Source organism: Emydura macquarii, unplaced genomic scaffold, assembly GCF_026122565.2.
Source record: "Emydura macquarii macquarii isolate MOO-44397 ecotype Brisbane River unplaced genomic scaffold, CSIRO-AGI_Emac_v2 contig_1644, whole genome shotgun sequence".
In the NCBI taxonomy this organism is placed as follows: domain Eukaryota; kingdom Metazoa; phylum Chordata; order Testudines; family Chelidae; genus Emydura; species Emydura macquarii.
In genome coordinates, this window is record NW_027131781.1 from 24,141,119 (window position 1) to 24,155,822 (window position 14,704).

General features: G+C 38.4%; 1 protein-coding gene across 2 annotated transcripts in view; it reads right to left on the bottom strand.

Annotated features, from left to right (window-relative positions):
* ADAM10 (ADAM metallopeptidase domain 10) overlaps positions 1 to 14,704 on the bottom strand; it is a 100,174-nt gene that overhangs the window by 44,190 nt on the left and 41,280 nt on the right. For both annotated transcript variants that reach the window (XM_067555941.1, XM_067555942.1), the window contains exons 3-4: positions 13,007 to 13,125; positions 10,209 to 10,367 (exon numbers count right to left, since the gene is read on the bottom strand). In XM_067555941.1, coding sequence (XP_067412042.1) covers positions 10,209 to 10,367; positions 13,007 to 13,125 — 278 coding nt within the window. The remainder of the gene's footprint in view (positions 1 to 10,208; positions 10,368 to 13,006; positions 13,126 to 14,704) is intronic.

The following is a 14,704-nucleotide window of genomic DNA, read 5'->3' on the forward strand; positions in this document are numbered from 1 at the left end:
ATTTGAAGCAAGATTACTGCACTACTGAACAGCAGAGTGAGCTTTGCTTTATGCAGTCTGTTTCAAGAAATACTGCTTTTCAAAATTAGGTTGAGAAACAGTATTTGTTTATTGATATATAAGTGTCCATTAGTTTAATACAGTTAATACTGTAGAATCTATTGTCTGTATGTCTTTGGAATATATGGATGTATTACAAGAAATGTCTGAACACTCCTATCTTCTTTTCAACAAAATATCACAACACAGAACAGCAATAGTTCATTCTACGGAAAAACTCATTAGCTAGACAAGTACACAGTATTACACTTCTACCCAGCCTGGGCAAGAGTCTGTCTGATGTCTTACTACTTAATACTGCCAGTTGCCTATCTGCAAAAGAGGGGAATTGAATTTGCAGGGAAACTTTAAATAGGCTGTGTCTTAAATCCAATTATGTTCATAATCAGCTTTAGTCACATGATGTAATGAAGGTCACCAGTTAGTTTTTATTGCAAATCTAGTATGCAACTGTTACAATTTGTTGCTGCTTAAAGGACCTGGGATTCCTTTTATTTAAGGAGTTGTTTAAAAGATATTAAAAGTATTTGTGGAGAATGAGTATGTTGGAAATAGTTGAGGGATAATTTAGCACCAGCCATTACTCATTAACAGCTATTAGGTTCTCTTGAGGGGTTTTTTTTGTGTGTGTCTTATTTGTTTGCAATCAGACTAAATGTTGTAAGGGCTATCAGAGGGGTAACAATTCTCATGAAGATCTGCTTTTGTTATGAAGTTGAGAGATACTGACCCCTGAACAACACTGAAGTTTATTTTTGTGTGTGTTTATATAAGAGGAACCCTGTAAGGAAAAAATCCTTCACAAATGCTTAAGTACAAACTATTATTTAAGGTCAGGCTCTGGCATTATGAAAGAGCTGACCATAAGAGCAGATGCTTCCACTCTGCCTGCTCCTGCCTGCCATACAAATATTTTCTAGGGATATTGCTCAACGAAGTGTGGGAGAGTAAAATTTTGTTGAATGGTTTTGACTGCTATAAAAGATAATGAAACTAAGATTATTTCGGTAGTAAAATTTCAAAAACTGAAGAGCAAACTGAGTCTTTTCAGATTAATAAACAAACAGTCTGAAGGCTGTTTGTAGGTATTCTTATTCAAGAAATATAGTAAAAAATTTTTAACTATTCTCTAATACACATAAGCTAGGAATTTATAGGTGAGCTGAAGGGTGATGACCAATAGAAAGTGACCAGTACACGTATCAGCAGATGTCACATACACAATCATTACACAATCTTAACTCACCCTCTGCAGGGGTGGCAATAGGAACCAAGAGCACCCCAGTGCCTGATCCTTCCTTTAAAAAGCCACTCATTGGCCACCACAAATCCAAATCAGGACTCTTGTTCATACAGTCCAACATGACCTTTAAATGTGGCCTGTTCAGCAACACTGAAAGAAAATGGTATTTGGTGGGATCTGTCAACAATGAGCTGCCTCTCTAGGAAACAAGATCACAGCTGAAGAAGCTAAGAATGCATTAAGGGATTTCCTAAAGTCTTTTTCCTGCAGTTTAGGCAAGTATTTCCCATTTCCAAAAGAATCATACAACAAGATGTTGGTATCTCAAATGGACTTTAACAGTGCAGTTTTAAGTGATATCAAAATACAGCAGACCTACTTTTCACCTAAATCATATATCAGTATATCAAGATACTAAGTAGCTGATGGTGCCTAACATCTCCACCAAAGGAGCCTGCTTGAGATTCCGGTACAACTGACACTACGTTTGCAGTCAGGAATTTTTCAAGCTGTCTTTACTATAGCAAATGCTACTGAAAAAGAAGGTACTTCCCATGATGGCAACTTTTTAGAGAAAATTTAACTGAGATGGGACTAGAACTTTTCTAGGATCTTTTTCTGCAGGCTGTTAATTGTTAAATCAGAATATCAATATTTACACCAAATGAGTTTGGATTAATGATTATTCTTTTGATAGATATATGTACATTCCAAAAACTAAACATTATTAGAATTTTGGGCTATGCTAGTATTCAAAGTAATTATAGTCCCAAACAGAACCCACTAAAACAAGTGGCACTGCACTCTCCTCATTTGCAAGCAAGGAGTGCCCATTCATTTCAGTGTGAGCATTACTCTGATCTTGGCGGATGAGCAGGAGATGCCAGCATAGACTGTGATGGTGAGTACTAAAGCAATGATACTTTCCAGCAACACAACAGCTTAGACAGCACTTCTGTGATGCTTTTAACTTGTGTGTGAGGCACATCTCCTTTCTGGTTTCTCAGTTCTCCTTAAGTACTCCTTGATCCCAGCCCCAGCGCTCACAGAGCTGACTGGCAGCAGAGAAGCATGGGTCTCCACCAAAAGGCCGAGATCAGACACCCGTTCCCCACCACAACTTTCCAGTAAAGCTAAGAAAAGGCATCTAGATCTCTCCATCAAACCTGCACTGAAGGTAAATAGGATGATCTTCTGGCTAATGACTTGCAGACTTTAGAAAATCCTTTAATGCATTCTTACGTTGAACAATTGTAAAACTATTTTCCCTATTCTCCTACAAATGTTAGGAATTTGAAACAGGCCAGACTGAGGAACTTTTTGCAAATCCTTACATATGATCCTTTAAAATCCCTATTCTCCTCACTTAATATTTAGTCACAGCCATAACACTTTACATGTAATTAGGAGGCAGAATAGCTATAAGGTGTTAATGACATTAGTCAGTAACCAGGGATGTTTTAAGTGAGAAATCCATTTTTACTGTCAGAAAACAAGTGTAATAGTCTAGAGAGCAAGAAACCAGGTCATTTCTGAATTTTTTCTCTGTTAGTAAACAGCTAAGCAATGTATGGTTATATAGTTAAAGGTACACTAGATCTAGACACATGGTTCCTCCACTAGAAGTGATTTAAGAAAACGTTTAAATAGACGTTTTAAAATTCTTGTTATAAATTAAACCTTTATAAAAGGAGTAGTTTTTTCTAAACCATCAAGCACTGACACTGGGTTCCAATAACAACTTCAAAAACACCTTTATCTACAAGATGGTGACCAGAACTAGTGGACATAGAAATGCAAGTTGTAATTAAAAATAATTTGTAAATTTGGGTAAATTTATTCATGGTAAATAATGCTATCTTGCCAAAAATGACTCACCAAAACAGGTAAAGGATTTTTTTTTTTAAAAATGATTAGAGGTTAGTATACAACTTCTCTAAGGCCTTAAAGAGGCTACCAAAATTTCCACTTCTTTTTTGACTTACATTAAAAGATCTATGAGCAGGCTTTCCCTTCCAAACCTAGTCTGAAAAAAACATGTAAGTCATGTTGTATTTAATAATGTGACTCAAGAATATATTATATAGTTCACATATTTAAATAAAGAGTTCCTTTGAAAGCTTTACAGTGTGGAAGAAATTGGTTTCCAAAAAACTAACCCATCAGTGAATGTAACTAATTTGCATCATTTTGGCACTGAGTTATAAAATAGTTTGATTGGGAGTGGCTCAGGAATCTTAAATCATTTATCTTTTGTGGCTGCCTTCCTCTGGTCACCACATCCACTGTAACAGACAAAAGCCTTCTTATAAAGATGACAATATAATCCCCATTTACAAAAAAAACTTTTGACTACTGAATAAGACTTCATTGAGATGCTAATCATATGCTGCATTGTGGTTCTTAAAAAGGCACTGCAAGTTTATTATTTCAAAAGGCTCAAACATGGCTGACCAAAAAGATTCCATCTTAAAGCAAAGATTCCTTCTCCTCCCGCACAATCTGAGGGATTTGTTGCCTCTCCAGTGCGAGTTGCTGTCTATGTCAATCTGCATCTATTTCATGAGAGTTAGCAGCAGTTATAGATTATAGAGGAAGAGAAAAGAAGATTCTTATGCTCAATTTCATTTTAAAAAGTTCTATGGAGCCTGTTTTGTTAAACTACAACCACAAACAAGATTACATAGCTGAAATAGTAGGTTTTGAAAGGCAAAGGAAGTTTAGGGTCTCTCTGAAATGTTTTAAGGTGTCTTAGTAAACATTATATATTAATTTTAAAAAACATTTCAATATACAGAAGCCCTGAAGTTATCCTAAACTACTGATATCAATGAAAAATCAAAGCAAAATTAAACAGATGACCTATCCCCCCACCAGGACTTAGTGTTTTCTGTAATTCTGCAGCAACAGACTCTAATCTCAAAAAAGCCAAGACTGTTAAAAAAGGGTTACGTAAAATTAGTCTCATGATCCATACTTTCAAACCTAAATAAGAGTGATATTTTCAAAAGTGTTGACCCTGCAGCAGTTCCCACTATGATGATCGCTGCTAAGTGTTCAGTACTAGTAGTGACTTTGGGTGCATCGACTCTACAAAAACTGCAGCAGCGAGTCTCAGAACGCAGGTTAACTGACTTGAGTAGTGTAGGCACTCCTGCTCAGGCTGAAACCCAGGCTCTGAAACAGGAATGCCTGCACTTTATTTTTAGCCTTGTAGGGTTAGCCCAAATCAGTTGACCTAGGTTCTGGGACTTGCCGCTGCAGGGTTTTGTTTTGGTTTTTCTGGCAGTGTAGACATACCCTTAAGGTGCCTAATTATGGATGTAGGGACTAATTTTAGGCAACTTTTTAAAAAAAATCTTTGCTCGTGTTTCTAACCCTGATGATTTTTATGCCTTATGGTTGCAAAGACTCTGCCAAATGTGAACCACCTATAGTCATCCACTCTACAAAGATCACTTCTATAAGTCAACCACACACAAGGCTGCCAACCACCCCATTCCTTTTTACAAAAAGTTCATCTCCTTTCCACTGCTTTTAACGAATGAAGTATCAGTCACTTCCATACACCCAACTTGCCAGTGATCAAGTTCCGTCTGCCTTTATCAAATCTCTAACTACCTGCAATGTGGTGTAATGGACAGCACCAACTGGAACTCAGGAGACCTGAGATCTATTCCCAGCTCTGCCACTGGTTTGCTGTGTGACTCTGTGCAAGTCACTTCATCTCCATGTTCATCTGTAAAATGAGGATAACGATATGTCCTCTGTAAAACACTCTGAGATCTACTGATAAAAGCGCTACGTAAGAGGTAAGTATAGTGACAGACTGACAATATGCTGAACAAACTGCATGGAATTAAAATAAACTGAGTTAAATCAAACCTTACTGAATTAGGATTAGCACTGTTGCATTATACTGTATTAAAAATGTAACGGTGTCTGGGTTGCTGTGGCACTGTATCTACCTCCTCTAGTGGGGTGGGAGGAGGGATGCTAATGATCCTCCTCTATTATCAGTCTTTGAAGCCACTTCCAACCCCTGGAGAGATGTGCATATATTAGTTCAAAGTGGATTCTCCAGAGAACAAGAGACTTTTGGATAAAAACCTGGGATTTAAACTAACTCTCAACCTTCTTCCTGATAACAGCAAATGGACAGGACCTCTGCTCCACAGAGGGCCACGTTCCTTAAGGAAAGACTGGAAGTACTTGGCCAACTGAGATCTCATAAGATCGCATGCTTGTTCTGATCTGAAGCTCTGATGAATTTATAAACAAGAATGCTCCTAGTACAATGGGATATTAAAAGACTGCACTTGGCAGAGCCCACATGAGAGCTGGGATGAAATCTGGTGAGCTTATTAGCATGCACATAAGTTATTGTTTTTAGTATGTTTTCTCTAATTTTTTTTACCTTATAAATAAAGTAGGCTTGTTTAGAGAACTGTGGTAACATTCATAGCAATTACACTTATCCAACTCTGAAGAGAAAGCAAGCAGGTGTCCTAGGGCAACCTGTCTGCACTAGGAATGACACTGTAAAGGTAGGAAGCTTTCCAACCTGGGAAAAGCCTGGTCAGAAGAAGGAGGTGCATGTCTCCACCCAAGAGAGGCAACAGCTGAGGGGCTGAAAGCCTGAGAATGGGAGTCCTTCCTGAACCACTGAGGGGGAAATCTAGGTGCAGTTGCCCAGAACTGAGAAAGGTACTATTCCAAAATTTTCATTGTCCAATATTAGATTTTCTTTAATTGTGTATTGAGAACTGTAAGACTGATCATAGAATTAAATGGTATAACTGAGTTTGTGTTAAGTGTATGCCAAGAGGCTCACAGAGTGACTGGTTAATGGAAACCCCTAACATGTCATATGTCTTCTGCTCTCACTTCCATAATTTAGTGCCTTTTTCCATCAATTATTCCTTCTTTCATTCTGTACAACAGCTGTAATACTCAAGCAGTTGGAAAAGTAAGCTGCTTTCTCTGATTTCAATATTACTCTGCAACAAATAATTTGTTATGTGAACAGTATATTGCTTCTTCTCCTGTTGTGGAGAAGTATTTGTGCAGTATTTGTTATGTTGCTAGCCTATGAAGTTAGTTCATTCCTGAACGTGGACTTCCTATGTGGCAGCATGAAATGCTTCCTGCAAGCTATAAGGGTAGAAATTAAGTTACCAATTAATATACAAACATGTAATTCACAATATACTGTATGAATTGAACAGACAGCTAACTATGAAGAGTATTAGGTGTTGAGCCTCTGAAAATTATGTATTTGCTTTTGATCTATTATGTGGGGAAAGAAAAGGAGAGGCTAACACTAAGTGACAGTTCATAGTGATTTTAGCTGGAAAACAGCACACACTATTTGTAAAGAACAGCTATATTTCAGAAACACAATCATAAAATGAATGGAATTTGGTGAGGTTTTAAGAGTTAAAGACATAATTATTCTCTTCAAGTGTATTAATTGCAGGGTGAGGAGACTGGAGAAAAAGGTTATTCCAGTGACCCTGAATTTTTATGCTGGCTCCTATGTCACAAAAGATCATATGAAGTGACTTGAAGTAGTAACACTAACTGCCTATGGCCCCAGTAGTATCTTGTCTGTCGTCCTGTTCTTGGTTCTCCTCTTTACAGTATATTGATGTGGCTTAGAATTTATGTCAAGAAATCGCTTAACAGGATAAAGAAGAGGTCCTAGAGACCATGCGGGGGGTGGGCAGTGTGCATGCGTGTGCGCGCCTGCATGTAGTTTTTTGTTTTTTAGGAGCACCAGGAGATTGAGACTCCATGGAAGACTTTGAACCTAACTACTTGCCTTTCGTCTTTCACCTATCAGGAGTGCAGAGTTAATTCTTTTTGGAGGGCATGAGGGAGTATCACAGATGTGGTAGTTCCAAGTTGCTCAAATCTGAGGGTAGATCTATAGTGTACATTTAACCTGGACTCTTACATTAGCTTTTCCCTACCAGCCACACAGAAAAAACTGACCTAAATTTGGAGGTGCTTTAAGTCCTGGCTAGTTTAACCTGATGGGGTGTAGGTTAGAACTGGGTCTCCACTTCATCGCTAATTGGAATAACCCCATGCTGCAGTGAGAAGGCAGACTAAATCACTCAACTGCTTGTGTTTGTGGCTGGTGAAAAAATATATGCAGTTCTCTGGGCATCATGAAGTCGCCAACAGTGGCAGTTGACAGTAAAGCTACTGTAACAGGCCTCACCTGTTGATCCAGGACTCTCTGCTCCAGACTCACAGGTGATATCCAGGAGCTACTTTTTGAAAATCTTGCTGCATGACAATTCTGGGGTAACAACTGGAAGACAACAGACCCAATGCTTACGCAATAAGTTGTCTTCCAGTTGTTGGCTCCCACTGGCAACTGAACAGCCAACAATCACTCCTAGTCAGGTACTGCTTCTTGGGCCACCTGATTTCTGCTAAGGCTGGGACTATGCAGCCAGCAACTGTTGCTGAAGCACTATCTCCTGCTGACGAAAGGGGGAGCAAAATAGAGGAGGGATAAAAACCACAAAGAAGCTCTTTAGAAGAAAGGAGCTACACTCCTAGATAAGGAAAGGTTCTGCATGGTAAGGCTTTGGAGGCCTGCATATAAAGCACCTCTGCCATTTACAGAGTCTGAGAGGAGGGAGAGGGAAGTTGCTGTACACAGTGAACAATTCTCCCAATAGCCCTGAAAAAAGGCTCCTAAAAAGAAATGCAGAGAGCTTCAGAAATGGGACAAAGGAAAAGACAGAGCAAAAACAGATTTTTTTAAAAAAAAAGTTACATTTTTTTTCTACACGCTGTAGCTCAGGAAAGGCAGAATAAACTGAGGAGTTCTGTAGAAGGGAGGATGTTACACAGCAGTCAGTCAGACATTTTAAAATCAGCAGGTCAAGAGAACTTGCAAACATGAATTTTTACAGAGCTGACTGAAGAAACTATTTTAAATTCTTGAAACACTGGGGAAGTTCCAGAAGACTGGAAGAAAGCTAAGTACCAATATTTAAAACAGGTAAACAGTATGATCCTGGTAATTATAGACTTGTCAGTCTGACATTGGTCCCTGGCAAAATAAAGAAGCAACTGATACAAAACTATGGAAAATAGGTCATATAAAACTTCAGATACTTTTTGATGAGATTACTATTTTGGCTGATAAAACAAATAGTTTTATAGAAAACACTGATTCCTAGGCTTGAGAGCCCAAGCTGCAATGCCCACACTGCTACTTTTAGTGCACTAGCTCAAGCTCCAGCTGCAGTGTAGACATATCCAAATGTAATTTTGAATAAGGAACAGTGATCACGTAGGGATGTTTCTAGTGGGGTCCTCAGTGGTCAGTTCCTAGGCCTATGCCATTTAACATTTTTATCAGTGTACACAAGCAGATGACGCAAAGACTGGGGGATTGGTAAACAAAAGAGGTCATTGATACAAAGCAATCTGCATCATTTGGTAAGGTTGGTGTGAGCAAATGTATTTTATATGGCCAAATGTATAACTTTACATCTAGATCAAAGACTACATAGTCTATACTTGCAGAATGGGGGACACTATCCTGGAAAGCAGTGGTTCAGAAAAAGATCTGCACGTCATGACGGATAATCAGCTGAACATGAGCTCCCAGCATGGCACTGTGGCCAAAAGAGCTAATGTGATCCTTGAATGTATAAAACAGGGAAATCTCAAGTAGGAGTTGGGAGCTTACATTACTTCTGTTGGTGTTGGTGCTACCACTACTGGAATGCTCTGTCCAGTTCTGGAGTCCACAATTCCAGAAGGACATCGATAAATTGGAGAGGGTTCAGAAAAGAGCCATAAGAATGATTAAAGTATTGGAAAACAATGCCTTACAGCAACAGACTCAAGGAGTTCAATCTATTTAGTTTAACAAGAGAAGGATAAGGGGTGACTTGATCAGTCTATAAGTACCTATGTGGGAAATGAAACTTTGATAATGGGTTCTTCAAAGTAGCAGATAAGAGTACAGCAAAATCCAACGGCTGGAATTTGAAGCTGGACAAATTCAAACTGGAAAGAAGATGTAAAATTTTAACAGGGTAATTAATCACTGGAATAACTTTACCAAGGGTTGAGGTGGATTCTCCATCACTAGAAATTTTTAAATCAAGATTAGATGGTTTGTTAAAAGATATGCTCTAGCTTGAACAAGAATTAATTCAAGGAAGTCTTATGGCCTCTGTTATGCAAGAGGTCAGACTAGATAATTAAAATGGTCCCTTCTAGCAATACAATTTATGAACTTCATTGGTATCATTTTCTGCACTTTCCCTTTAATGGAAAATTCCCATCAGAACTGTGCCCCAGAATAACAGCTGCTGGATGTTACTGCACCTTTTAAGACCAGTCTGAAGGAGTCTGGGACCCATATGTGTAGAGTAAGCTCTTGCTTTTCACAGGACTAAACTGGGTATCTTTCTTACATCATTATATGAAGCTTGGAGCACTTTACCATTAATTAAGCTTATTCATCCCTCCTTTTGGTCACCACTGAACTTCACAAGAAAGCATCACGGCCAGCATGTGACATTTTAACAAGCTCAAGGGAAGGCTTTATGTTAACTTTGCAGAAAAGAACACCACTAATACACTGTTCTGGAAGCTACAGAGCTAGCCCAAGAGGCCAAGAAAGAAAAAAACCAAATGTTTGAGGTGGGGTAAGATTTGTGCTTGCTCTAGATCCCTTTCATACCATAATTGCACATGGATCACTTCATGACATCATGACCCATAGTGATGTATGATAATGAGAATCTTGGACTATATTAGTCTCCATAGACCGCTCAGTTTGAAACTTACCAATGGCTCACGCAGTTTGACATTTAATGAAAACACTTTCACTTTGTCTGCAGCACAACATGGGAGTACTTACTGATATCGTCTTCATGATAAATGACAGAGTGAAATGGTAGGGTTCTGTCCTTAATATATCTCTCTGCTGGCTCAACATAAAAGGTGCCACCAAGAGTCTGGATGAATCCTTCAAATCTTCCATCAATAACGGATCCATGACTAAAGCTTCCCTGCTCACCTATTAAACAAAGAAGCAAGTGTGTTTTAAAAAATAACATTTACATCCATATCAAAACATTCTTACAGTTTATATACAAAAACATATCCAAAGGATACACTCTGAAATCAATACAGGGAAACAGTGGGTCAATTAAGCTTGCTTACAAGTACACCTGAACATGAATTCAAAAAGGAAATTCTGAAGAACAGAGCTTTAAAACAAAAATTCCCATGACCACCACAGATATTTTTATCACATGGAAAACATTTAGTTAACATACAGATCAAGTAATAGGCACTCAGCACTGCCCTGTATTCATGCTTTTCCAGAATATGAGACTAATTCCCAAAAATTAAACATTGGCAAACCAAGAAATGCAGAGTATGGGTCCTCTTACGCATACCTTAAAATGTCAGTGTTACAAGAACAAAACAACTGTTAAAAAGCATTAAAAACATTGAAAAAAGTGTTAAAGCAATATGTTCCCCCATGGGGATGGCTACAGGAACTAGGAATACCAAGTATCAAAGCCCTCCCCACTCCAACAAGCCCTGAACAGTTCCAAATCAGCACTCCTATTGGACCTTCATTGTATTCTGCAAAGCATCAATGACTTGAATACTTGCTAATGGTTAGAAGAGGTTAAGGGATGACTAAGACTCCTCTGCTCAGACATTACGGAGAAAAAAGTTAAATTTGTGTGGGAAAGTCATTTTGACTTTGCATTTGCTCATTTGCCAATGCTTAATTGGGGAAATTAATCTCATGTTCTGGAATAGCATGAGGAACAAGGCAATGGGGGAGCACCTATAACCAACCTACCAATGTCTTTTTGTGTGTGAACTTCCAGTTTTCAAAAAATTATACAGGGCATGATTGTGGAACAACTGTGGGACCAAGGGAGTGATGTACGGAGGCTTTGTGGGCACTTCTCATGTCCTCAATTAGCAGTTGGAGAAACCTCCAGGAGTGATGAGCAGAGCCTCAGTTTGGCTACCCCGTAAGGACCCAGCAGATCATCAGCATTTTAGAATGGCTCTTGATGTCAGACAAGATGAACTCAGGGGCAAGGGTGATATAACCTGTGCATGGATTTTAAATGCTTAAAACTAAATCACAGGAGTCAGCTGAGGAGAAGATTTGAACTCATGGTCACTGGAACTCCAGATAAGCACCACCCTGCTGAAGGAACCACCAGAATTGTGGGGAGGGGGCAGGGGGGGAGTAAGATCAATTACCAGAGCCACCTCTTAATTTCACTGAACTTACACCCCACCTCTACAAACCCTGACAACTATCAGCCTATCCATGGTTGCTTGCTTATTCTCAGCTCCCCACCCTAATTTCACTGTTTACCTGATTTTAGAGCACTTAGAAAATTAAAAGCTGGTCGTTTGTGGGAGGGACTATCTCATGAACCCTTTAACCAAATAACCACTACAAAGCTTATCCCAGACCCTTACAGGGCATAGATACTTCAAGACAGTCTGTCTACACACAAGCATTCAAGTGCATTGAAATGTAAAAGCAAGTCCTTTTGTAGGGCTGTATCCCAAGATGACAATGACAAAAATGACTGCAAATTTACCCCACAAAATTTATGCCCGAACACACTTAAGAAAACCAACTATGTATCCTTAAAAGTCTTTCAACTTTTGGAGCAGTGGGAGCGGCAAGGGGGGGCACAAGATGGGGCGAGATACCATAGGACCATCATTTTGTAGATGGTGCTCTCTTATGGAGATACACAAGAGATCTTGATTCCCATTAACAATATATGAACCACCACTAGTAGAGAAGACTCTTCTCCTCCCCCCTCCCCCCAGGTTTACATCTCCAGTTTATATATGTTCTGGAATGCATGCATCTATAGCCAATGACCAGGTTATCGATTCTGTGCTGGTGAAGACTCTCTGGATTCCTTTTATCATTCAGTCATTAGGAGAATAAATTTTTAGTTCAAAGTATGTGAACTCTTGAATGGAGGTAAGTTTGAATAGGCATCAAATTGAATATTTCATAATCAATCACCTGTAGCCCTTTCGCAATCCTAAATTTCAATTTTTTTCCAGAAAGCATTATGGGGATGGTCAGGACTAGCGTCTGCGCTCAGCTTGTGCACCAGCTTACATACAATTTTTACAGTGGCCTCTTTTGGGATACAGGTGTCACATTGCTTGTCAGAATCCCTCAGGTACCATGTTGCCTGATAGTGTAGTTGGGCCACACAGCAGTGTAACTGAATAGGGTATGGTCAGATGAAGTGTAGTTCATCTTTAAGTGAAAATACACAGGCTGAAGTCACCATCCATTTGAAGGGAAGTGGGGAAGAAAGGAAGGGAAGAAGGACTATGTTCAGAAGAGCAGTACCTACATTCTTGAAAAGTCTCTGAATGCCCCTCATTTTAAGCCTTTCAAGGACTTCAAAAAAAGTTATTCAACTACTTTGCAATAAGTCCACCAAAACTAAGTTAGGAAAAGATTAGCCAACTGCCCAGGCATCGTATTTTAGGATTTTTTTCAACTAAGGGAATTTTAAACTAATATTTTTGAACAATTTGATTAAATATTTTCCAGTTAATAAGCCAACGAAACAGTGAAAAATCAGTGCTTAAAATCACTGCACTTTTTAATCAATTTGAAGATGTTGTACTTACCATATATGTGTCCAGTGTAAATATGGGAGGTATCATAATCAACTACTTTATTTGATATTTCTACTTTGAAGTCACGACTAAAGAGGGATGTATCTCTCTTCATTCGAAGGTTGAAGTGTCTATAAAGTAAACAAAAGATTGTAAACTGAAATGTAATTTCAATTACACAAGCACTGCTGAATGTAGACTGTATTAAAATGTGAGTAATAAAAAAACACCCTGCAGATACTTTAAAAATATTACTAATGGGGAAACAACTTTCCTTATACAGAGCAAGAAACAGGCAAATGTATTATAAGGATGATTTTACTGCAGGACATAATGATATTCAGATGTTTCTGATGTAACTATACTTATAAAATTATGAAAACTAGAAATGATGGCCAGTCTTCAAGTTCACAAACCTAATCTTACCTGCTCAGCCTTAACTATGGATTTGTTCCCACTCCTCCATAAAATGCCAGAGAAACTGAAGGAAGAGCCATCTTTTCTTTGATAAAGCATTTTAAACTACTCAAGTTACTAATCTCTTCATTTTCAATTTATTTTACTTGCAACTTCCAGCATAGAAGAGACTTGAAGAATAGGTATACTGTTGGCTTGATTTGATATGAAATTCTAAAGTAAAATGGACACCGACGCTTGTAATCAAAGTCCACAAAAATGTGTAAGGATTGTACAGATTTACTTATATTTAACTCTGACTACCTTTAATCCTACCAGCAATATAAATGCTCTTTCTTTGGAAAGCAGGAGCACAAGTTTATGATTCAACCTCTAGTATTTAAGTGGAAGAACAAGGTATCAAGATGCAAAACATCTGTATTTTGTTTGTTGGGTTTGGTTTTAATTTTTAACATGACAATTTTTACAAATTCATTTTGTAATTCTTTAATAAAAACAGTCCTTTTACTATGCCAAGATATAGTTATGGTCTGAAAAATGCACAGACTGAAATATCATGGGTGCTGCAATAACTAATACACCATTAGCAGTCCACAATTATTAAGCCCAAAATTCATTTTCGCTCCCATGCTATTATTTGTATTACATTACACCAAGTGCCACATTACTAAAGTATTTTTTAAAATCAACAACTGCATAGTCCAGATGAAGAAAATAAAAATGACCTTTGTCTTGCAATTTGTTTTAGTCATCTAAATTCATCAGAACCGCAACATTTAAACTTTGTGTTTTGCATGTAGAATAAACCCACCAACACTAGCAAGTTATTAAAATTAAATACAAAAATCAACCTGGCTTTTGTTTTCAAGAAAGTTTGCAATATTCATTTCATTTAGGTCTTATGTCTGTTGTAGGACTCTTCCTCATTTCGGAAGCGCTTGAATGTGCAGTAAGGCAATGAGGTGGGTACATAGGTGCTGCTGCCAATTCTAAACACAAAGATGCACATGAAGCCAGCTATCTAAAGACTTATCTAACATGGGACACACAGGGAAGTTAAGGCAAATAAACTAAAGATCCATATTGACTTTGCACCTTTAGCTGATCTGTCTCAGTTTTCCTGGGTCTCCCCAGGTAGACAGTCAAGCTTTGGGCTTTTGATCTGTTCTCAGGAGGCACTGCTAGCAAAGGAACCAAACACTACCCAACCAGCAGCAGAATCTCCCCAGCTCTAGGATCACACAGGAAAGGAATAAGAGAAATACTGGAGCAGCAGAAATTGGAGATCCTGTC